General features: G+C 35.4%; 1 protein-coding gene across 1 annotated transcript in view; it reads right to left on the bottom strand.

Moving 5' to 3' along the window:
• Positions 1–26,543, bottom strand: part of LOC142975391 (uncharacterized) — a 42,464-nt gene extending 15,921 nt beyond the window's left edge. Inside the window, exons 1-6 of the mRNA XM_076118203.1 lie at positions 26,251–26,543; positions 25,846–26,004; positions 21,904–22,087; positions 19,135–19,281; positions 9,636–9,751; positions 5,275–5,449 (exon numbers count right to left, since the gene is read on the bottom strand). Of these exons, the coding sequence (XP_075974318.1) occupies positions 5,275–5,449; positions 9,636–9,751; positions 19,135–19,281; positions 21,904–22,087; positions 25,846–26,004; positions 26,251–26,350 (881 nt within the window). The 5' untranslated portion in view covers positions 26,351–26,543. The remainder of the gene's footprint in view (positions 1–5,274; positions 5,450–9,635; positions 9,752–19,134; positions 19,282–21,903; positions 22,088–25,845; positions 26,005–26,250) is intronic.
• Between the last annotated feature and the right edge of the window lie 33 nt (positions 26,544–26,576).

Genomic DNA, 26,576 nt, shown 5'->3' with positions numbered 1-26,576 from the left:
CCACCAAACATTAAAATAGAATAAAATTAAATAAATTATTTTTTTTAGCCAGAGCGCACTTAGGGGCAATTCGAAATTCGAATTTCGAAATAATATGTTCTTTCCATTTTTAATTTTAATAAATTATTTAAATATTCTTTATTAGATAATTTTAGGAAGACGAGGCCAACGAGGATGAAAAGGTATTGTCTCCTTTGCCTGCTTCAACGTAGAAAAAAAAAGACGCTGATTCTTTTTTTGTGTTGATAATGTTTCGTTGAACAACATTAATTATGATATTTATGTTATTGATTTATTTTTACTAATACTGTTTAAAGTAGACTATAATTATTATTTATGAGAATAATACCTTTTATGATTATTTTTTATCCACTATATAATATATTTAAAATTAGTTTATACACAATTATTACCCATAAAATTTTATTTAAAGAACAAATTTTCAGAACGAATCTTTTTCTCACTTTAAATGTCAAGTTTTCGATACTCGATAGGTCGTGATTCTCTGCCGGATTGCTGCCGGTTTCCTAACGAGTAGCTCGATAGTAATGTATGGTATTCGATAGCGTGACGTTAGTATCGAGTGTACAGAATCGAGGTACTGATTTTGTCTTTGATCAAAAGTTAAATCAATTAAAAACTAGCAAATGAAATAAAATAACTTTTAAACAAGTTATCAAAAAAACTCATTGAACAAAAAAAAAATTATAAATTGTTCACTCATCAATCTAAGTTTTAGAAGAATATTATAAAGCTCTTGACTAAAGTAATTTACTGAGGACAACATAATTTGTGGAGATTAATGAAATATTACATTTTGGTAAAACTACGAGGTGATTAGATTTAGTAATTAGATAAGGTCTGAGTTCAGCTCACTCATTCAGTAAAATGTAATTTAATCTAGGCTCTATTTAAAGTCGTATTATGTAGCGTGGATTATTTGTAATAGTCAGCATCGTTTTGGAGTATTTTATTAAAAGTAAAATAAAATTAGTTAGCCTACTAACTCCCAGATATTTATACAATAATGATCACAAAAGGTTTATCTTCGATATATTTAGATTTCCACGATTCTCACATTTTGGTAGGTTATTGTGATGTAGAATAAGATAAGACTCATAATAATATCTGAACGTTCTCGGAACTGTTCTACGAAGGCATGCGTGTTTGGTTACGCAATTTACTTTGGTCTGTATGAGGGACCATTACTTTGTTGCTATGCTGAAGAAACTCAGGCAATGGAAAACAATGAGAATGGTAGTGTATTTTGTGATAACTAATTGGTATTAAATTTATTTTATTTCAATTTGAATATAGTATTGCAATTAATCGGATAGAGATTAGGTAACTAAATAACATCATTATCTCGTTACTAAAGCTCCTTTAATAAACGCGTTTGGAACATAAAAAGAAGGACAAACATTTGGTAGAGATTTGATATCAATATAATTTTAAAACAATTCACACAATTTTTTAGTATTTGCGCCCACAAAACCTCGAATCTCAGTAACACAGTGACTGAATCATTTCTATCACTTTCATTTATTTCAAACAAATAATCGGGAGCGACACTGGTTCACTGATCTATATATTTCACACACAGTATAAAGTATTCATCGATCTACCATACATTCTAGAGGCGCGGAACCACGCGGGTGGAAGGGAGATACGGATGGCGATCCTTTTATTTACTCAAACGATTGTTCCCCGCTTTTCAAAACGAGTGGATTTCATACGGGTTGATAAAATTCTTCCAAAAGAACTGCTTAACGTGACAACCATTGTCGTTATAATACAGATTCATCAGTCTCATATAAAAATGCGTATCGATATAACAGCGACCGTTTTATGGAAAGTAGATCGTAGAATCACGAATGTAACAAATAGACGTATTATGTGTAATAATATATCGTTATACTAAAATATTGGAAGTAATGTGGCTATAGTAATAATATTCTATGTTTATTTTCGAGGTTGAACTTTGTGTAATGTTGATAAAATAATGATTAGACAGAGGTGTTTTATATTCAAATTTTACTAGCTCCATTGCCATATAGACGATGGTGAAATGATGCCAAGTACTATTGTCTAACTGGCAAATTTGGAACTACTAGAATAACGAAGTTGGATATTGTCTTCAACTATATTATTTCTCGCACATTTACATTCTACATTGAATATTTGTGTCGTTGAGTACGTAAATATATTATGAATTTAAAGTGAAAATTCTAACGTGGAATTTCGTTCCAAATATTTTATTTTAAAGCGCATCTCATTGATTCCTATCGAAGCTTTAAGATGAGAAGCATCCTTTATCCATGCTCTTTACCAGCGGATTTACGATTGCAAAAGGCCATTGAATCACAATGTTGCTAAGTCTGTCATTCATTGAACAAAGTAGTCGTTTAAGAGTGCAAACTGTAGCGCAATAGCTTTTACTATAGTATTGCTTCCATACAAAGCGTGTTAGTTTAACATTACTTTTTCTTCTTTTGCTTTTTTTACCGATCCCTTTTGTAGTTACTTGACTGAAATTAGTCCTTTTACACTACAAAATTATGGTGATTAACGTCACACATACAATTTCTTTCCCACTACTCGTACTGGTATAAAATTGTTCTCATAAACGTAGCGTATCGTTAGCCATTAAAACAAAGTGTAAAACCATAATGACTATTAACATAACACCTTTCGTGTCGGTATTATCACGAGCCCCGAGGGTCATTAAGCCTACAATTATGGAGTTTCACTAGCAGCGACACTTTGCTACCGATACGTGTAATCGTTCGGTCGCGGTATAAAGGATGACACTCATTTCTCTACGTCGACCTGTGAAACCACGGTGGACTTACGGCTGGAGCGAAAATGTACCTACGTCATGGAGTTCTAGGAATGTTACCATGCCATTTTTTGTAAACAAGTCTATGTTTAGACCTCTGTATCGCGATTGTGCACAGTCGGTGCTTTTGTGTATTCAGAGTTTGACATTTAAAATGAACTGCAAAAATTGTTTCTACGACGCCCGCTTGAGGCGCTGAACCGATTGTCATACAATTATTTTTGCTAGCTAGCCGGTAGTTGGTAGTCGATAGTGGTAGAGAATCACGGTACAGTAATGGAGTATTGTAAAAAAACTTTAACCTGGCTACTGGCGTGATATTTTTTTAAGACAATCTCAATGATTGTTACAATTTCGACAACGTTATCCTAAGTGGCTTCGGCTGTAGTATTTGTAGTTCATTTTACGCCCACTATTTACTGGTTACAAATAATTATTTCGCGATTAAAAAGGCAGCAAATGCTTTTGATTTCTGCAGAGTATTCAGAAGGTAATATGTTTTTATAAACTGCAAAAGAGATTGCCGTTTCCAAGTAATACGAATCGTATATTACGATGAAATACCGGAGTCTCAATAATGAATGAAATGCTACGAAACTAAAGGATTATTTGCATCATTAATATTGCTGCATCGCTTTAAACATATAATTATGGAAACCCCGCGGCTTCTCTCGCAATTATGTATTTTATCACACACTTACATTACATCATCATCACAGTAATAAAAAATACGCGATAGAGAAATTAAGTTAATTTAATTCTTATAGATTCACAGACATTCACTACTTAATAATATGAAAGAACCAGAGTGAAATGTGGACTGATAATTAAGTATTGTGTATGAAAATTATGATCTCAATTAAATATTTATTTTACTAGAATTTATTCGCGCCATCGTCCGCGTTTATAGATTTCTCGGGGTATTTACTTTTTGTTTATCAACTATAGGTTATAAACTATCTATTTTCTAAACTTCCTTTAATCCTTTCAGTAGTTTTGCGTAATGCGTAACCACCATCCATCCAAACTTTCGATTGGATAATACAAATAAGTTGTATTCATATGTTGTAACGAAACTTATGCTATAATACATATTAAAAGCAAAAGATCACAGGTCCGTAATACACAGAATATAAAATACGACGGCAAACATTTTCATTTACGTTCGTCCAAGCATAACGGGATGAGATTAAGAAAATGGGACTTCTGACTTATTAACACACCAATTAAAGTTATAATGAAGACGTATATGCCGAGGACTTACGGGATCTAATTGACTTCTCTTTTACACCACTGCGCTCAAATTAATGTAATGACTTTCGGGTCAACGTGCTTCTTTTCACGGGAGTTTTTGTTGTATTCCTTTGATGTGAGCGTAAATGATTTGAAATATTATTACAATCGATGTTTTACGAAGAACCAATTGACTTCACGGAATAAAGCCTAGAAGAAAAATTATGGTTGTGAATTTACAAGTCAATACTGGGAATGATCAAGAACATCGTGTGTCGCAGAATAAGTATTCAAAGAATTATAATCTAAAGAGAAGTCTTGAAGTTGTCTTGTTAAAACTAATAATTATCTGGTAATAACCTTGTTGAAGTATAGCTAGCTTTATCACATTTAAAAGGTAGTACAACGTGGATTAAGTAAAAGGGGCATAGCATACAAAATGATATAAAGAGATTGTTTATCAAAATAGTTGTACCGAAAGTAATAGGTACTTGACAGATTAAGATTAACGAGTGTCAGTTGAATACATAATCCATTTACCCGTGTGCACGTGCTGACTTATCAACATCTCTTTTCAATTTAAGCAGCGGGCTATCCGTCCCAAATTTTACCCTTTTCAAGGCAACCTCAATATGGCACTTTCTTTGTGAAGCAACATTTGTTATAACTCATAAATTTAAATAAGTACTCTATGTAGGTGTGTATAAGTACATTTGTTGCGTGGCACGGAAGTGTCGCATGTTCTGTGCGGTTAGAGGTGAGGAGTTACCCCAAATTGCTTGACCTCGAGTTATTGCGGGTTGGTCAGATAAGTAACCGCTGCCCGAATTAGGCACTCGACTCAAGAAATGGAAATGGAAATTTAGAGCGCCTTAGATTGTTTAACACGGTACATGTTTATTTGGTCTACTTTATGACGGTTTCGGTTCGTTGTTTCAATTTTAACTTAGATTTTATCTGCAGCTATATTTTATTTTTCTACTTTCCAAAAATGTTTATTATTTCCCCAAAAATATACAGTGTTGTATATTAAGTTTAATCATCATCAATGTATTATCAATATTAAAAAGTATCAAAAAAGTTGTGCGCGCTTTATCTCATTTCAGCAAAGTAAACTATTTATTTCTTTTCACGCGTTTCTTTCATCAAATAATATTTATGGTATGATTACAAATAAAGCTATAAAAAATGTATATACTCACTTTCTAGGTAATAATATAGATGTAAAGATAATCTTGACCCTGGTGTGGACTGAGTTGGTCGCGAACAGGTACCTACAGCGTCTGTGCGGTGGGTACAAACCGGGATACCCCGGACTAGCCAGCACACATGCTCCCGGACCACGACACGACACGTCCTGGTAGAGCCAGTCGCAATCTGTTGAAAGAAGACAGCTTTAGAAATACATTTTATGAGAAATTTTATTTCATACCTCGTATTCTAGTATACTAGTCTTTTAGTGTAGTATAGTTATGGTGTTACGTGACTGAGTTCAGTTAGTAGGTTAGTGTTAAGAATGTGCTTTATTCGTACAGACTACCTTTCGATCAAAAGTTCTACAATGTATGTATTCTCTGGCAGGTATCTCTGGTTTGTGTCATGAGAACCTTACCGTAATTTTGTTTTTCATGTAATTTGCAAAGTATAGTATTTATTACTACACCTCTTCTTATTCGAAATACAAGATTATCTTACATTCTTTGCATCGGAGAAAAGCTACGTAACAGACGCAAAGCGGCATGGTATTAGCGAGTAATATTTGCCTAAGGTATAATCTAGACTTCAATTTTATAAATAATGCTGGCAGCTAAAACTCAGCGTGTAAAGCCCCCTTCACTCACCTTTTACAACCGGCTCGGGGAGATTAACAACTCATGTTTTTTTCTTTTATACTCAAGAGAAAATGAATTTGAAAGCCTTTACTTAAATTTTCATACATTTTTCCAACAAAAGCTGGTCGATATACCCATTAGTCTCGTAACTTTAGAAGTTAATCGAAGTCAGAATATGAAATGGTCCGAAAAGTAAAATTTTGTTGAAACAAAAGAAAAACTGTGACTAACGTTTTAAAGTTTCATGTTTCTTTTTGAAGTCTGATATTGTGTGCTCGGTTTTTCGGCTTTAAAGTCGTGTAACAAGTAAAATGGTTATTTTTAGAAGTTAAAAATACGCTTTCCATTTTGTTAAACTTAACCTTATCTACGCTTATTTAATCTTTGACTTTTTATAGGGTTTAATGCTATAAAGTGATCAAAAATATTTCTATTATAATTTTATAAGCATTGTGTTTGTATAGATATTTTTGAGTTTTTTATTAGGCTAAAACAATCCTTTCCCTCTACTGTATTCAGTACCTCGATTCTCTACCACTGCCAAAATGTTTCCTACGACACCCGTTAGAGGCGCTGATCAGATTTTCATACAAAATTTCTTGATGACAGTTCGGTTGTCGGTAGTCGATAGTAGTAGAGAATTGAGCTACAGGTTATAATCTAAACAACAAATATTAGAAGAAATAATTTGATCCAGCAGTCATCTATTCTTTGTAAAATAAGATACACGTATCGTAGTACATTAATACTAGATTAATCTAGTTCCCAGTATATTTGAGGGTAGTCCCTTCAGCAAGTATCATTGTTCGTGACAGCTGAGGCCGACATATGACGGCTAGGACTCTAAGAATCGGCTAGTTGTGACGTCAGTTCTGCGAAATTGCTCTAGTGAATTTCTAAGTAGTATTCTTGTTTAGGACCGCGTAATTGTCTGCATTTGAAGCTTAAGTCTTTGCTTTTTTATCTAGTTGTAAATTCATGCTTGGAAGTAGGGATTATGTTTCTCGAAAGATTTGGCATTTTCCCCAAAACTTGTTATAGCTCAAGTATTTCGTTTAAAGTCTTAGCCTTTGTTAGCTTCCATTGCGCAGTGGTTTAGTTCGCCACGCCGCTACCAAAGCGTCGGGAGGTCGTAGGTTCGATTCCCACACGGAACAATTATTAGTGTGATCTACAATTAGTTGTTCCGGGTCAGGTTGTACTTTGTTTAATAAAATACTTAACCTTAACTATTCTACGAAAGTTAATTGAGAGCTCTGTATGCAAGGTGCAAGGGAGGCGCAGGTATGCACAATTTTTGAAGCCAATCACCTAACTGTCTAATGAGAGAATAAAGTAACGATTGCTTATTTGTTGCGGTTATATCGTTGTGAACATGAATGAAATTGTTAGGCTCTCTAATAAGTTGGTGAATTGTTACTTTTCCCGGAATAATGCATAATATACATCGTTGAAACTCCCGAGATGGAGCAGCACTAATATTATATACTGAAGGTAAATAAAATATCGGTACATTAAGTCCATGTAATGTTGTATTCTGGCTATAATTATGAGGTAACTTGTGACGAGGGTCGTTCCCACACTTGCACAACTTCCGAAAATATCTTGACAAGACAGCCGTCCTATACTTGACGTTGTGTTCATGACATACCATTGAAACCTTGGCACGTGTTACATAACTTGAATTTTGTTGCTTAGATAACATCTGGCCGTGATTGAGGAGGATAAATTAAAAATTAAAACTTGTTAACATATTATATACATATCATCTCGACTGTTATATTTGGAGGTGCATGATACATATATAATATACTCACGTTTCGCCAAAAATAAGTATAAGTATATTGCTACGTATTTCGACCAAATATTCATACTGCGGCTTCGGCCATCCAGCTCTTTACTACTACTATTTATATCTACTAATTAATTATTTACTAAAGTGATTGTAGTTTGCCTGACGCATTTTTGACGAGTGTTTACGCTATACTCGGGCCATTTCAAGCGTGCGAACTAACTCCCGGTTTCTGAGTACATTTTTCGGTAGTTTATCTATTCAATAGCGTTTTTATATGAGTTTAAACGCTATTGAATAGATAAACTACCGCTAAGTGTACCTCAGAAACCGGGGGTTAGTCATGTAATTTTATCGGAGTCCCTCGTTCGCACTCACACATTGTCACATTTCTATGATTCTTTTGATATATGACGTAGTTCGCACGTGTGTAACGGCCTGAGTATAGTGACAATGTTGTCAGGACAATTGATCCAAGCTACATCTGGCGGCTCGTTTTTGCGGCAAGCCCACCGGCTCGAATGCCCGCCGGGAATGCCGCCAGGCTTGTAACCGGCATATCTGCCGCACCGACTGTGCCATCAGTATAGTGTGAAGTCAATAATGTTTGACATACCGACACATACGCGATGTATTCACAACTTTTGACTCCAGACACCCACTCGCGCAGACACAATATGAACTTTCCCTGAATTTTAACAAACAATGGCTACAAACTATACACCTGAAACAACTATGTTGCGATCCTAAATATTGTATTCGTTTCACATAGGAATCGTACACACAACCTCCGCACCTAGCGGCGTGGTGAAACCTTAACCACTGCGCTGGACGTTATCAACACAAGGGCTCTGTGCGATTTATAATACAAATTTCATAGCTATCCAATGTCAAAATCACTAGATATTATTAGTGATCCAATTTTTCAATTTTATATTTATGAGTGTAACGCCCATAGCACATGCGTTACAAGAGGTGTACCTAAGTAGGTCGTATACGAAGATTATATCGGTGAATGGCTAATTGCACATAAACCTGGGACCTGAATTAATGAACAATCTGTCATTAAACGTTTATAGTCGAGCGGCGATAAATGTTTTAATATGTGCTTTAAACCAGGGTGTGATCATAATTTTTATTTAAAACATATTGGTAGTCGAGACCCATCGAAGAGTTTAAACGCCTCTAAATATGTTTTAATATTAATGATTTTAAGCGATTATAAAATTCATTTTTAAAGTTTTTTAGCAACTTTAAAGGAGGTTCTCCCTTAAACCTGTATGTATGAATGTTTGTCCGTGGCTTTGTACCATTCATCTGTACTTATTTAAGTATAACTCAACTTAAGTAACAACCAAACTCAATTTTATAAGACATTTCATTGAACCGAGATAAGAAAAACATGTAATTATCTAATCAGTATAAAAATATTACCAAGAATTACAAACAGCGTTAATAATATAAAATAACAAAGCGTAGTGTGGCAGGCAATCATGTCTCGACCTTTATTTGACCTGCTTAATTAGCAATTATTCAGCCGAGGAACAAAGGAGCCCTAACTACTGAAACAAGAACTGACAGCCGTATTATGGCGCTAAATAGGAGCAATAATTTTTCTCAAGACATAATTTTAGGGACACTCGTAATGTATAAATAAACCACATTTTCTCTTCCCAAGTGTTAAACAAAATGTCCAAGTCTAAATGAATTCCTTACAAGACATATATATCCTTTGAAGAGCAAAGATTTCTCGAATATATTAGGTGTAAATGTTCCAAACTTATTAAATTGATATCCGAATTGAATTATATCTATTAGTACAATATTCTGTTATTCGGAGAAACATTTTTTCCGGAAACTTCGGAAAGGTCCTATTTATTACGTTGTGAGGTTTTTGCTATAGATAAGTATTCCGGTGAAATGTTGCTGTAATATTTACCTGTGTGAGGTATCCGAGAGCCGCCCCTCGGGTGAAATCCAACGCCTTGGGTATTACTTAGCGACGTGAAACTGAAGAACGCGAGGAATTGTGACCTCACGGTCGTATCTGTTATCCTGGTAACAAAATGGTTTAATAAATCATAGTGCGTTGTAACAATCACGTCGTTATTTTATGTAATAAGCAGAAATAAACATTAATTACATCGTGACAACTGTATAAATATTTTCATACAACGAAGGTACAGTCGTACACGTCCCACAAGGACATTAAGAACGCAATTAGTTACACGAGTTTTACTGCGAAAGAGAAAATGAATATAGTATTCACAGGCATATTTCTTCAACCATATAATGTGAATCTCGGTCAGCATAATGTCAGCTGTCGCGCACTCCGCCGCCAGTTACACACACCCACACACACATAGGTACAGTTCATAAAATCAAGCAATTCAACGTCGTCAGCTGACAAGAGCATTTGCAGCACTCGCTGTCAACCGGCCACAATTCCGAATCGAGCATTACCGGTTCCGCTGTGACGACCTTTTGTTCCGATTCCGAGTCCCGCTCACTACCGGAACTCGCGTTTCCGAACCGAACTGCAAATGGAGATAAATTCTGAAATGCTCCACGCGGCCGCATCGCCTCACTATCCGGATATAATGCTCATTTGAGTGCCTGCCGCTCCCATTAGCGAACGAAAATGTAATTAATTATTGTTCATTTTCACCGCGCGAGTAGACCGGATTGCCTCTAACGAGTTACGTTTAATGATCGATGTATCTACTCTTAGCATCGCATTTTATATAGCAAGGCAGAGGATTATGTGCTCGCAACCAGGTACCCGTTGCGTAGCGGTTTGCCGCAAATAATGAGTTTGTTCTGATACGGTTAGGTACACTTATTCGCAAAATATAACTACGTTTGCAATATAAAGGTTAATGATAGCTATTAAAATTAGTGCTTATGTTTATCCAGAACCACCGTATACTAATTACGGAAAGGTGTTAGGAGCAGATAATCAGAAATGTTCTCACTTATTATCGTTAGAAGAAAATACGAATTTTGTATTTTGTAATACAAACTTAAAAACGGTATATGTTTATATATTTGTTTATCCCTGGTAATATGATATTTTAACTAAGTTAATATAGCTACTCTTGTTTCCGGAGCGGGGAAACAATTTTTTAAAAACTAATTTAATTAAAATAATGTGAGAAATTAAAACAAGATATATGTGTAGCCGATTCGGAGGCTGTTTTAATTCTAGTTGTTTACGAGCGTTAGACCCTCAGGAGAGACACATCCGTTGGGCCCGGCTTATCTTACTTCTAAGAATTGTCAGCATTCTGCTGGCTAAGCATAAACTAATTCTAAACTTAATCTAAGGCGGAAGGTGTGGGTGTTACCATAACTCCTCCGACCTTAAGAGGAAAATTATCGGGAGAATCGATTTGAGATTGGTTCCGATAATTTTTCTTATAACACGTATATTTCAACAATTTGAGCCGAAACACATAAAGGGAAAACACAAAAATACTTAATATGACTAAACCTAAAGTTACGTACACTAAAGACGCACTGAAGCTACTTTTATTTTCATCAAAAACACTTTCAATCACTTCACTATGTTTTAATGAGTACGCCATATATTTAACTTCATCCAAGCTTACGTCTTTCATGTTAAGTGCACGTGTACTGGATAGAGTCGCGTTCGCTCGTAACTGGGGTAAGGTGATGATTGGAATTCTTTCCACTCTTTCTGTTTCTACGAGGATGCGATGGTGGATGTGAATGCCACGGATCTCCAATTCACAGGATTCGTCAATGGTCATAAGGTAAGTACCAAATACGAGCTGCTTGCTAACCACATTGTTGCAATGTTTTGTTAGCGTAGTCCTCAGTCTACTGTACAAAATCCAATTGTCAACGGAAACTTGCTGGACCCTGACCTCTTCAATTTGGATTGGGTGTTGCTTGCAGCGAGAAAGGTCATCTTCAAAATTCATAAGCTGCTCAATACAGGTAAGTTCATAGTAAGGAACTCGATTTTCTGCAGTGCACAGGAAGCGGCTGCCAGCAGAGAATGATCGGCACGGTATTACGATTGGTAAGTATGTACTTTCTTTCGCCAATAGGTAGGGGTATTTTGGGAAGATAGTAAGGGTTTTATTATCAGATTCATTGAAAATTGGTAAGGAATATATTTTATAATAATTATAAGTAGCATTATCAGTAAGTGGGATCTCCATTATAAATGTTATTTGATTATTTTTAATAAAAGTCTTGACAGTTATAATCTCTTCTATCTTTAACAAGTTTGATTCATTGGGATAATATACTAGACTCTCAGATTCAGATATTAATTTTAAATGATATAAAAGTTCTGAAGAGTTTACAATTGATTGATGTAAAATGGATATCCTGCTTAGTGCTAGTGCAGTTTCAATTTCACTTAATCTAATAAATATTGTACGAAAGCTACTCATAAAAACATTGAATAACCCAATTACATAAGTTAGAAAATTCCAATTATTTTGTTGGACAGTTAAATCTTTAATTAGTACTTCAATTTTAGTCAATCTGTTATGAAAATTAACTGTATTCTGTTCAACTGTTTCTGTGATATTTATAAAGCTATCAAACATTTTAGAGATCAGAGTTAACTTTTTAGATATAATGATTTGATTGTGATTTAGTTTTGAAATAAGTTTATCATATTGTAAAGCATCATCATGGTCTAGATTACCGGTTATAATTTTTATAATAGAACCCAATGGATTTATAAGGCCACGCCTAAAGCGTTTAGATGGTACAAGTTGCTGATACTTTTCCATAGTTATATCGCGTATAGACTCTGTATGTAATTTTATACTAAAGATTTCTTGCGAATATGATGCATTCCAATCGATTAAATTACAAAGTTTTTGATAGTTTGTAGAGATATAATGTAAATCTTTATAAATCTGTTCAAGACTGATAGCTTTTACAATAGTCCAATGATCGGTTTGGTAATATGCTTGGCCTTGCTTCACCGGCAGTATTCCTGGATTTCCTTCAAGGCTTTGCAGATGAAGGGCCAGCGACGGCATTGTCACTGTCATCAGTAACACGACGCACCTGTGGAGGGCGTTTTATATTTTTAATAGGAATTTTAGTATCTCTATCACCTATTTTTATGGGTAAAACGTTTCTCTCTGCTTCACCTGTGACCTTAGCTTTCGTATATCGCGGTTTGTCCTTACTTTTACGTTTATTTACATCTTTACCGAAAATAGTATCGCCTTCTTTAAACTTTACATCGCCTTCACCACCTTTCCTAGCTCTATTATTTTCTTTAATAGTAACCATTTTTTCCGCTAAGTGTTCATATAAAGTTGTTATTCTTTTTGCATGATCTTTTACTAATTTTTGGAAGTAACGCTTATCTAATTCTATGCTAAAAGGGCTAGTTGAGTCAGTGTGCCCGAAGACAACTTCGAATGGAGTAAGCTCAGTAACAGAATGAATAGTATGATTATATGCCAAAACAGAATAGGTCATAACCGAGGCCGCGTCAGTACATCGTTTCTCATATTTAGCCAATCTGTATATTTCTATTAAAGTAGAATGGAACCTCTCGATAAGGCCCATCGAATTAGGGTTGTTTGGTGTTCCAATATGAAATTCTATTTTGTGTAAATTCAAAAATTCTTTAATAAGTTCATTATTAAATTCAGTACCGGGATCAGAGCTTATCTTTTTTGGAGTACCGTAATAAGAAAAATATTTCATAAGTGCTCTCGTTACTTCAGGAGTTGATTTTCCCTGAGTTTCGATTGCTTGACCCAATTTACTGAATGCGTCAATGATAGTTAAATAAGTTTTACCTTCAATACTAAACAGATCTATGAATAATTCTTGAAATGGCGCGTCCTGGGTTTGCGTTAATTGTAAAATAGGTTTTATAGGTTTTCTATCATATTTTGTTTTTTGACATGCTTCACAACTATTTATTACGGCTGTTACGGTTTCCTGCATTCTATCCCAATAATAATTTCTACGCAATCTAAGTAACGTTTCTTTTATACCACGGTGGCAAGACTTTCCTTCATGATGTTTCAAAATTAATGCCTTCTGTTCTTTCTCGTCCTCTATAAAAATAACCCTTTCCGTACATTCATAGAAATTAACTGTACCTTTTTTGAATAAATCGATTATAATATTGCTAAATAATTTACGATGTTCATCTTCCTCAAAGTAAATAAAGTACTTAAGTTTTGGTTGAATGTATTTCTTTAGAAAGTCCTTTACCAATTCGGGATTATTTTTAGGAAGGAAAACTTCTAATATCTTTTGTTTTTCACGTGATAAATTGTTTACATGTATCTGATTTTTAAGCCATGAAAATATTAATATTTGATTGGGCTTGGTGTCTATTGCTTCATGTAATATAGGTATTCCAGTTGATTCTAACTCTACGGCTGAATGAATAGTTCCGTCTGATTTACTGGATTCTGATCGCATCGGATAATCATTAGTATTTTGGTTACTGTCTCTAATATTTTTAGAAAATTCTATAGGACTACTACATGACGCAGTTCGACTAGAATCAGATATTGTTATCGTTGATGAACTTTTTCTTTCCGGTTTATTTCCACTTAGCTTTTCTATGTCTTCAACTACACTTTTAACGTATTCTTTTAAATTATTATCTTCCTTTTCATCAACATTAACTGCCATAGACTGATTTTCGTCGTCTGAGGATAACGCATTAAGTTTGATTCTGGAGAGAGCATCTGCATTTGTATTTTGTTTACCATTCTTGTAGATTAATTCGAAATCGTAATCTTGTAAGCGTAATCGCCATCGAGTAAGTTTACTGCTAGGGTCTTTAAGTGATCGAAGCCAAACTAAGGGGCGATGATCTGTGTAAATATAAAATTTTCGACCGTATAGGTAGGGCCTAAAATGTTTCACTGCCCAAACGATAGCGAGCAGTTCACGTTCGATAGTGCTATAACGTGATTCTGTATCACTGAGAGTACGGCTAGCATAGGCAATGGGCTTGTCACTACCAATCTGTCCTTGCGATAGGACAGCACCTAAGGCGACATTAGACGCATCCGTTGTCAAAATAAAGTTTTTATCATAGTCAGGGTATTGTAATAGTGGTGCGTGTGTCAGAAGTTCCTTGCATTGATTAAATGCGTCTATGTATTTTTGGTCAATGATAATTTTGTTTCGTTTCTTTAAGCAGGCGGTCAATGGTTGGGTAATTTTAGCAAAGTCTTTTATAAAACGTCGATAGTAACCTACGAGACCGAGAAAGCTTTTTATCTCAGTTGTAGTCTTGGGTAATGGGTAATTGAGAACAGCATCTATTTTGTCGTTGTTGGGTCTTAGTCCGTCTTTTGTAATGGTATGTCCAAGATAAAGTACTTCTTTGCGCAAAAATTCCGATTTGTCTAACTGAATTTTCATGTTGGTGGCTCTAAGTCGGTCAAATACAATTTTAAGTCTGTTTATCATTTCGTCAAGGCTATTTGCGTAAATTATAATGTCATCCAAGTAAACCATACAGTGCAGTCCCTGTAAACCGCGCAGTATGTTATCCATAGTACGTTGGAAAGTCGCCGGAGCAGTCTTAAGTCCAAATGGCATTCTGAGAAACTCAAAATGACCATTTTGCGTGGTAAAAGCAGTCTTCTGTCTGTCCTTCTCTTCTACTTCTATTTGGTGGTATCCACTTGCTAGATCTAGCGTTGTAAAGTAAACACTCTTTCCTAACTTGTCAAAAAGATCGTTGATATTGGGTAAGGGGTACTTGTCGTCAATGGTAATGTCATTCAGTCGTCTGTAGTCAATAACCATTCTGTATTTAATTTCGCCAGATGTATCTTTTTTCTTTGGGACTAGGTGAACTGGAGCACTCCATGGGGAATGCGATTCTTGTATGACATTGTCATGTAATAATTTATCTACCTGATTACTAATTTCATTTTGAACGAAAGGTGCCTGTCTGTAAGGTTTAATGTATATGGGGTCTTCATTCTTTGTACGTATATTATGTTTTACCTGATTTGTAAATGTCAAAGGAATTTGTTCACAGTAAAATATATCTTTGTATTCTTTACAAAGTGCATATATTTTGTTACGTTCTTCGTCGTTAGCGTGGTCGAGTCTTAATTTATTTAAATTTTCCTCGAGTAATTTGTCTATTTCTATGGTAGAGTCGCTTGCAGTAAAATTAGTATTACATTCAAAGTTATTGTATGGCGTCACTGAAAAAGGTCGTGTAATAGTCAATTGTCTTGGACAGTCTAAAGTATTTTGTATGACTGTAAATGCATATCCGTGATCACAATTTACTATTGCGCTTGGCATTCGTAGTCCATTTTGAAAGTCATGATAGTCAAGAATAGCGTCACCTGAATATTGGTCTACTGGTAGTTTGACACGTTGTTCTGAACGTGGTGGTATATTAATTTTATAATTTAAATTATTATTAATAATTGGAATACAAGTAGAATTGGTTCGTAAGATTTGTTCTTTCAGATCAATAACAGCGCCTAATTGTTGTAATAGATCATTACCAATAAGTCCGTCATATCTTATATCGACATCGTATACAAAGAACTTATGCCAGTCGTTACTAACAAAAGTAGGTAAAAGTGGTATTTCAATAACTTCGTCATGGGCACTAGTAGCATGTGTACTGACTACGTGGAAATTTTCTTTGCTTATATAGTCACTGAAATATTCGTACGCTTTCCTAGGACTAATAAAAGAGCGCATACTACCCGTGTCTATCATCATTTTCGCGTCTATTTCTTCTAAGTAAATATAAGGTAATTTTAAATTAGAATCAAAATTTAGTTCTAAGATTTCTTGTTGTTCGAGGCCATTTCCTGAAAATTTTCATCTTGAATTTCAGTTTCCATTTGCTGTTCGCAATCAGTAGTTTCGTCATAATAATTTAAGTCATAGTTATATTCATCATCATAATTAGGGTAATACTCTTCGTAATAAGGCTCATAATTTTCGGTACATAGTTCATTAACTTTGAAACCTTGTGGCACATTTGATTTAGGCTGTGCTGTACGCATGGAAACGTCTGTGTTTTGCAATTGCGGTTTTTGTTGTTGAGGAACATTAAAATTAGTAGGGGGTTTGTAACCAAACTGTTGTGGTGGTTTATATCCAAATGGCTGAGGTTGAGGATGCCTATAGCCAAACGGTTGAGGTTGTGAAGGTCTATAGCCAAATTGTTGAGGTTGTGGAGGTCTATAGCCAAACTTTTGCTGCACAGGTGGTCTATAGCCAAACGGTTGAGGTGGCTTATATCCGAATTGTTGAGGTGCCTTGTACCCGAATTGTTGTGTATGGGGTACGTAGCCGAATTGTTGGCGTGATGCATTAGATGGTTGACCTTGAGGCATTTTATTTTGGGGAATACCGAAATTAAATTTTGGTGCACTCATATTACCGGGTAATAAAGGTTTGTATCCAGCTGGAGTCATTACTAACCTTGATCCTGAACTATGAGATTGACCTTGGATACGATTTTTGGTATTGTACTGCTCTAAGAAATTAACTTCCTCAAGTACTAAACTCAAGGCCGCTTCCAAAGTTTCGGGTGTCTTAAGTCTTACAACACGTATCATATTCTCAGGAAGATTATACAAAAATACATTCAGAGCCGTATTGTTATAAATAATAGATTTCGCGCGTTTCAAATCTGTATCATCGATCATGTTGACCTTGGACATCAGGGCTGATCGGACACTTTGGATTCTGTTACAAAATTCTAAATAACTTTCACCGGGTTTAATTTTTAAAGATTCAAGTTCAATATTTATACAAGCTTCGCTACGTGGGTCTCCAAAATGTTGGATGAGTAATTCCCGAAACGTGGACCATGTCACAATATCTTCGCGTTCTGATAGAAGTGCGGCTGCGTCGTCTCGCAAACGGCTAGTTAACACGTTATATACGTAAAGATTTTGTTCATGGCTTCCCTTGTATCGCTCAAGAACATATTGACACTTTTTCAAATAAAGATTTAACAGTCTTTTATCCCCATTATATAATGGTATTAACTGAATAATTTCCTTTGGTATTTGTTCGACAGTAGGAACAGTTTCGATAGTAGGGTTCGACATTTTTCCAGAGTAATGTACGACACAGATATAACACCAATAAAAATCACAAAATTCGAAAAAATAAAACAATTAACACACGTAAATCTAATTGAAAAATAGTATAAAGCAAAATGTAATTGCTAAGAGTTTTAAATTGATTTTAATATTATATGTATGTATAAAATTTATATTATTATATAAAATATGTGTAAAATCTCATACACGTTACTTTATACTTTAAAAAGACACATTTAAAACACAATTAAAACATATTTAAGAGACATTTAAAACACATTTTATAATTATATCAGAAAAGATTTGTATTCTCTGACTTTTAACTACTCTGTATATTCTATTTATAGCACAGAGATAAGAACAATGGAACTTATAACATAAACAATTGGACACGTTATAATGAGAGAGTTTCGATCTCAAAATAATGTAATTATATTAATATAGGATATAGGAGGATAGCGGAACAAGGATTGGCGACAAAATTCACTCACCAACCGACTGCGACTCCCATACCGGCTGTTTCTTACTCGAGCTCACGTACCAAGAGTTATTTGTTTGATTCGTCGGATTCCACTCGTCGTCGAAATTCACGCGGCGCGACGATTTAGAGTTTACCGCGGAAAATCTATGATAACTGAGTGAAATCCTACCGGCTGCGCCACTCTTGTTTCCGGAGCGGGGAAACAATTTTTTAAAAACTAATTTAATTAAAATAATGTGAGAAATTAAAACAAGATATATGTGTAGCCGATTCGGAGGCTGTTTTAATTCTAGTTGTTTACGAGCGTTAGACCCTCAGGAGAGACACATCCGTTGGGCCCGGCTTATCTTACTTCTAAGAATTGTCAGCATTCTGCTGGCTAAGCATAAACTAATTCTAAACTTAATCTAAGGCGGAAGGTGTGGGTGTTACCATAACTAGCTTTTCAACACGTGTCGACTTTGTTGACACTAGGGAATGGAGGGGTTTGCACTACAACACCTAATGTTTGTATCATATTATATGCTATTTCATAGAGTAGGTATCCAGTAACTGATTCAATATCTTTTATTTTTATTTATCACGTGTTAGCTTGTAGAAATCGCTTATGATATTAAGTAATACTGTTATATTAATTACACAAATTTTCCATCTAACTAACAGCTAATAACTGTTGTGAATCATACCTTTGGGTTGCTAAGGCAATACCTGGTTTAAGGAGAACTAATATTGACACATATACGTTGTGACCGATACTGGGGTAAACCTTTGGAAAAATAAATGTTTGAAGTAGTTTTAATAATCCTTGCCCTGCTTGTTTATTTTAATCAAGGCTCACCCTGTACCTGTAGCAGACAGTATAGTAATGATGGAATTCTTACCTAAATTCTAAAGTAGAAGCGCCATGGTCGGCAAAGAGCACGACTGGCGGTGTGTAGCGTTCGTTGGCACCACATAGCCGCGTCTCAGCCGCGCCGCTCGCAGGCACGGCACTCGCACTGCCCAGTTGAAGCCAGCCGCCCACGCAACTGCACATAAAAAAACAAACTGTTTGACAAATGGTCAACCTAGGACTCGAATTGTTCAAGCGGCTTAAAGCATTTGACTTTAGAAACACAAATATACACAGGGAATATAAAGGTAATTTAGTTTACCTCAAAACCTAGGTCATCAACCCGTAGTTTTAAGTTCTAGGTTAATTTGTAGGGTTGTTCCAGTTCATTATATTGCGTTAAAACATTTAGGTATGTTGTAATGTTACTTTATACTTCTACGAGAAACACATCGGTATTGGTCACTTGGACATTGTCATACAAGTTGTTCTGTAATAATAACCGTTTAAAGAACAAAAAAATATTTTATAGTAAAGTGGAACGTTCACGAAAAATTTATAATTTTATGCTAGTGCCCAGAGTAGACTGTCCCTTCATAGATGATTACAATTATCATAATTTCGTTTTGCAGAGTTGAAATGTAGCGAGCATTAAATAAAACGTAGTCAGAAATTAAAATGTAACAGTCCAATATGTATGGTAATCTGTATGTGACAGTAGAACAAATACAAGAATATTGCGGTGCACATTTTGCAGACATATTTGTCTTGTCCCCGACAATCGCCCGTGGCAGTCGTAGCAGAACATTCTAGTAGCAAGCACTCTGCCAAGAACGCCATAAGTGTAACGTACAAACCACTATAATTGTACGTACAAATACTATATTCTTATTTGCCGTTGGATTTTGGAGCCGCACATACTTATTTATGTATTTCTCCTTGGGTAAAGTAATCTTTTAATGCCCTCTGCATATTTTATTGTAAGTTTCATATGCTTGAGTGTTGTTCGTGACATTCGTTATAAAACATATTATTTTTAAAGGCAAGTATATTTTTTATGATCGAAGAACAGACGTACTTGTATATTTTTAATTTCCGCTTTTCCAATGTGCCAATTTCGGGTGCGCCTGTGACGCAACACATTTTTTATGTTTATGAAAAATGTATTTTTTTCAATCACGTCAAATATTAACAAAGCTATCGGTATTCACAGAATGAACAATCGGATCAGATACATAAATAATGAAGAAGCTTTTGTCCACAGAGGGCAAAATTCTCGTAATCTACCGACTAGCTTTTTCCTATAATAAAAAGTATGTTTCTCTAATATTTATATTACTAGTATTTTTTGGCAATATAATATCAATTATTGATTCAGCTGCAGTTCTAACAGAGACTATGTTCAAAAAAGTAAAAAGTGTCTATCGTTTTACGGAAAGTGAGTTGTTTCTCTTTCATGCAAAACCTTCTGAATGGTTTTTGATGAAACTAAACAATATAAAACAATTTACAATAACAAGGGTACAAGTTGAATTTTAAAACACCAAAGTGAATTGTCAAACAGTAGTAATACACGATTTCCTGCAACATGACTCAAGCATCAGTAATGTGGACGCAAAAACGCCTAATACGAGAGAATCACATATAGTATGAAGAAAGATTTAAAGCCCACACACCGTTATGTTCAGTGAAAAACAGTGGAAAAACAAGCACGGTGCTGGCCATTTATCTTAGCACAAGTTGCGCCCGGTATTCGTGATTCTGTATTGGTACGTTTGAAACGTTGCAACTAGTACCTACTGCTAGCATATATGACTTTTTGTAGCATGTAATGTAAGTTTCTGAAAAGTAACATTGATTCAATTCTGTTTTCGACAAAACAGCTACGTACTCTAATGATTAATTGATGAAAGAACATAACACAACTACGTAACAATACTTTATGGAAATAAAAATCAGCTAACGATAAAGATTGGTAAAAATCACAAAGAAACCTATACGTCGTATTAAAGATTGCCAGAAGACAGTAGTTTAAGGTTAAGAAAAGTAATAAAAAAATATATCCTGGAAAACGTCATATTTCTTAAACAGTTTACAAACACCAATCCGCGATACAATTCAGCTACATCACTACAAAACCTCTACCCATTATACACACATCCTTTGAAAGAATTATTACTTTTTTCTGGAACGTTCTGTCCTCATAAAGGCTGTTTTACATATTGGCATACACACATGTAGCAGTAAGTATGTGAATATATGACCGGTGTCGATCCCAAGACGAACGGCTGGAAACATTCAATTTGACGGGACATTGATCATAGCAACGTGTGTACGACAACCTCGGACCCGCCACTCGCGATTCTTTTTCGTGCTCATGTCGCTCCATATATTTCTATTAATATATTCACCGTGAATGTAAATGGGACACGCCGCTGTAATTATTCTGTGTTTTGTTTCGTTTTCAGTTTTCACGTATTCAGTTTGTAATGTAACATATTCTATAGTTTCTTTTTTTTATTTAATATACTTCCGGAATTAAAATTTTATGCAAAGAATACAATAAACGAAAATAGTATTTCCTACTTACGGACTAACTAAAAACTTAATTTTGCTGCCGTCATAATATTATGCACCAGAACTTTATGGTATCCTAAGGTTATTAAAATAGGAACCCTAAACGTTTTTTTTTAGTTTACTATCAATCAAAACATAGTAAAATAAAAGCTTGTTTCCCTAAGTTTGGTCTATGCTTTGAAAAATAATTTTAAAACGACATAAGTTAATAATAATATCACTAGAAAAAGATCATTCATACCTGGTACCATTGAACCTGCCGACGGAGACGAGCCTGTACAGCTGTATCTCGACTCGTTGGCCCGCGTCCGGCTGCAGGAAGTAGGAGCAAGCGCCCGGACCCTCGATGGACGGCGACTTGATCTGCCCGAACGTTTTGCCTGACTTGCTCTTGAGGATCCGAGAGTCAATTGTGATGTTGCACACTGAGAAAAAATACTCCTATTTAGTTATGTGTGAAAGGAAATATTAATAACTTGACTGCCTCCGTGGCGCAGTGGTTTAGGTCGCCACGCCGCAGCGCCGCTAGCATTGCGTTGGGAGGTCGTCGTTTCGATTCCTACACGGGACAATTGTTTGTGCGATCCACAAATTATTTATTTATTTATTAGCAGGAATGCATTTGTATTCAACTGGTTAATGACTGTATCCTGGTAATTGTTTCGGGTTTGGTTGTACTTTTTAGTCCGTTTTTTGTATGTGTGTATAAATCCTTGCGACACAAGAGAAATTCTTGACGAGAGAGAGAAGAGAGAATTCTTTCGTGATAACATTAGTAAATAATATTATTCAATAATGAACTAATTCATTAATAAGTAATGAACCAATCGGTGATAAGAAATTCTGTAGAGTGTATGCCAGATACTGAGCTGCATCTATGAACAAGTATTTTTTGCTGCGACTCACAATCGAGCATAAAATTTGAATTCGTAGTGGTTTTATCGGTGGCATATCCCATCTTATTATACTCCAGTTCTTATAAAGATAATACCCAGTAGATATTCAGCATACAAACGTGATTTTTATTCAAACAAGCGTATTTGCAATCATAAATCAATTTGGCGTACACGACCGATCAGGGTACTAATCAACAAATGTTTGATGTAAAGGTCTAATGATAATGTCCAATAATGATCGAGCACCGGTCGTTATGATGATGATATCATCGAATATCTGTCCAAATTTTGGTCGTAGAAAATTACGGGTTCATTGGTAAAATGATCAATGTGAATCTGCTTCACGTAAACAAGATTGATTTTACCGATACCGATTATTTAATTGGAAGCATCGTGTTTATGAACAATATGTTGAAACTGTACCAGTAATTGGCCCTAAAGCTGTGTAGCATCCTCTTTACGCTAATAGCTTCAACAATAGAGGTCTTTAGTGACCAACAGTGTGTTATTACAGTTCGCTTATGTCTCGCGTGTAAATTTGTAGTGTCCTCCAATTAGAAGGTAAAACATGTAATTTACGGTAGCTTTTGTATTTCGTATAGTCGAGCGGACGGGATCACAATAGAACGAAACTAACCGACAGCGGTACAATCGTTACCGCCATTTGTTAATCTCATTCCGACAAAAATACTCAAATAGTTTATATAATTTGTTTATAACCTATCTAAAACTTTACTAACTTTAGAGGTCTGCCATTTCAAGGCACGGTTGCACCACTTTTGGATTAGTATGATAAAGCTTATCAGATTAAATTTTAATAGCCCTTTTCACTTACATATATTATATGCTGAAAGCTTACCTAACAGAAAGGTTATTTTTCATAAGCTGTGAAACTGGCCCTAAGTGTATAAAAAATATATTTACTATCAATTTCTCACTATCAATATATTTTATACCCAAGAGAGAAATTCGATCCCTTAATATATCTGACAACAAGTCAAAACTGTAGATCTTATCTTTATTCTAATGGGTACTCTAGGCTATCGGCAGACGGCACTTGGAATAACTAAAATTTTGCCGACCAGTTTGTCTAAAAGTCGATCCAAATGTTCTAAATTATTAAAGATCTTTGTACGTGAGGGATTTATATCAAATATTACAAGATTAACCTCCGGTTTCTGAGGGACATTTAGTGTTGAAACTCATATAAAAAAACGCTATTGAATGGATAAACTACCGTTAAATATACTCAGGAACCGGGGGTTAGTGGATTATAATGGGTAGAATAGCCTAAGAAGTAAATAAGTAATGCTGTTTTTCCACTAAATACATGTGGGCAGTATAAGAAATTGTCTTGGAAAAATATTATCAATAGAATTAGCTGCATTAAATGTCTTTATAACAACAAACTTATCTTCGCTTCCTCATATATCCCTGGTAGAAGAGCAGCCTTAAAGTTCCGTACTTCGTTTCAATACAAAAATCAGCGCAGGAAAATCTACAAAGTTTTTCACAGACTGCACATAGTTCTGCAAACAATACAGCAAGGAATCCTTGTACTTTTTACAAGAGTTTGATTTCCGATCAAGACTTTATCAGTTTTTTGTAATGCAAATCGGAATTGGCTTGGCAGTAAGTAGTAGGTATAAGCCACTAGTCAATAGTTATCTAATAGCATCTAACATTTCCTAAAGAAAAGAAAGAGAAGACCATTTATTACCTGTGTAAATGCTTATGTTAAAGCTTCTATATACACATAATTGTTAATGCAGGTTTAAATATATCTAAAAAGTCTTCGTAATTAAACATTTATGTTGTGTACGTATTTTTAAACGAAATTCGTCCCCAAAAATGCTGACGTTAAAAAGAATGTAATAAGTCACGTAATATAAAGTTAAAATTCAATAGCAAATACAGAAACCCATCAATTTTTGCGGTAAGTAAGATCTTTATTGTTATGTTTTGTTTGGTCTACCATAAAATTAAAAATATTAATTTTCGACCGGATACGGAAACATATCAATGTTACGTTGGCGCTACGCCAGCCGTAGATGGAAATAATTGAATTTCTTGTAAGATACATCTTGCTTCCGAACTGTACCGTAATTTGATATACAATAAAACTAGCAAAAATTAAATAACATATTGTGAACGTATTCTGTTACAGAGAATTTTGTTTGATGTAATGCACTTATAAAAAAATATCACTTAGGTAATTCATTTATTTTATAGATATGATGTTGCGTGATTTTCTACAGCCGGTTTTGTACAGCAATGATAGTTTCGCATTTAAAATATATTTACTTAAAATATTGTTCGGCAGCACCCGGTAGAGGCAATGCTTTTTACGTTGTGTTAGCACTGTATTTGAAATCTGGGAAAGGGCATAGGGGACGGGATCTAAGTGAGTAAAAACCACATTACTTCGGTCCTCCTCGACGGAATCGTGGGCAAATGTACCTATTACTTTAATTTCACTCTTCCGATTACCGATATAGGTAAGAGTGCCGACATTTAAAAACAGAACGTCGATGTAATCACATAATAAATATGCGTAAATTCAGCAAACATACTCCTACGCTCGAACCTTTATGAGGAATGAACCTTTAGATATATGAGGAAAATGTAGGAACCCTCTCCTTGTTTGTATACCCGGATAATTATTTTACCTGCTTGTTAAGTAGTCTTAATAAAGCTTTTCATTGTGACGAACCCTATATTGATTTGTTAATTTTAGAACATAATGAGTTTGTCGACGGCTAGGGTGGTATTGAAAAGATTAATTATAAGAGCTTTTTCACGAAAGGGTAAGTGTTATAGTGCATTTATATTCTGATGAATACTTAAAAGAATATCATATAATACTGGCCATAGCACAACAGCATTTCAGTAGCAGAATTTAACAATAATTCTAGAATTACATTTGAATCTCACTTCATTTCAATGGGAAGAGTAAATATTGATCCATACAAATCTAGCTACCAATGTTAATAAAAAACAGATAGAAAAAATCCAAATCAAATGACCTAGAAGCTATAGTTATCACTAACGCAATTTTCTATAGTCAGTATTATTGATTATAGTTGGGCTATAATTAAAAGAATGACAGGAATAGAACACTGTGTAAGTGCGAGCGGAAGAGCCCAATTATGTGGCACAAAGTAGTTCGCACGTTTGAAATAGCCCAACTATAGCGATCGTTTGACGTTTCAGTAGTCTAGGTTGATAGTAGTAGGAAATTGCTTTATTGATATCGGAAAAATACACAGTAATAAAATAGTTCTTACTATTAGCGCAGTACTGCTCAAGCCCGCACTGCGCACAGCGCGCCGGCGCCACATCCCCGCAAGGACAGGCGCCGTCGCGCACGCAGCACGCGCAGTCATCGCCGCCGTCGCCCGGGCACGCGCAGCCCGATGACGACTGCGTCCATAAGTCCACTTGACCTGGGGAAATATCCCTAATATATACTCTGCTGCCATAAAGTTCTTGGCTTTTTATTTTATTTCTTAGGTGAATCTTTCAATTTCGGATGTATGGCGCTAAATAATTGTGTTGGTTTAATAGTAAGAGTTCAATAATATATTTTTTTGATTTAACACAATACAATTTGGGGATTTTCCGGGTATGAACCTATGAACAAATCAACAACTAAAAGAACATTGGTAAGGAATTGACGGAGTAAAACTTACTACTGGCATCTAGAAAAATTGGCGTCCAGGCAATTTGTGCGAAGGAAGTGCACACGGCGAGCAGCAGCAACACCGGCAGCAGCGGCAGCGGCGGCCGCATGGTGCGCGCGCGCAGTCACCGCGCCCCTCGCGCCTCTCCCGCCGCCCGCCAGCCGCGCCGCCTTCGCATTTGCACACCCACACAATCACAACGCACACCGACACTGTACACCATCACAAACACAAGCGAACCCCATACGCATCATTGCACACAAACTCTAAAATCCTTTTACTGTTATTTCACTACGCAGCTAGTTTATTGCGGTTTTATTACGAATCTCCTCGAT

This window comes from Anticarsia gemmatalis, chromosome 1 (assembly GCF_050436995.1).
Source record: "Anticarsia gemmatalis isolate Benzon Research Colony breed Stoneville strain chromosome 1, ilAntGemm2 primary, whole genome shotgun sequence".
Classification (NCBI taxonomy): domain Eukaryota; kingdom Metazoa; phylum Arthropoda; class Insecta; order Lepidoptera; family Erebidae; genus Anticarsia; species Anticarsia gemmatalis.
This window is presented reverse-complemented; position numbering and strand designations above follow the sequence as displayed.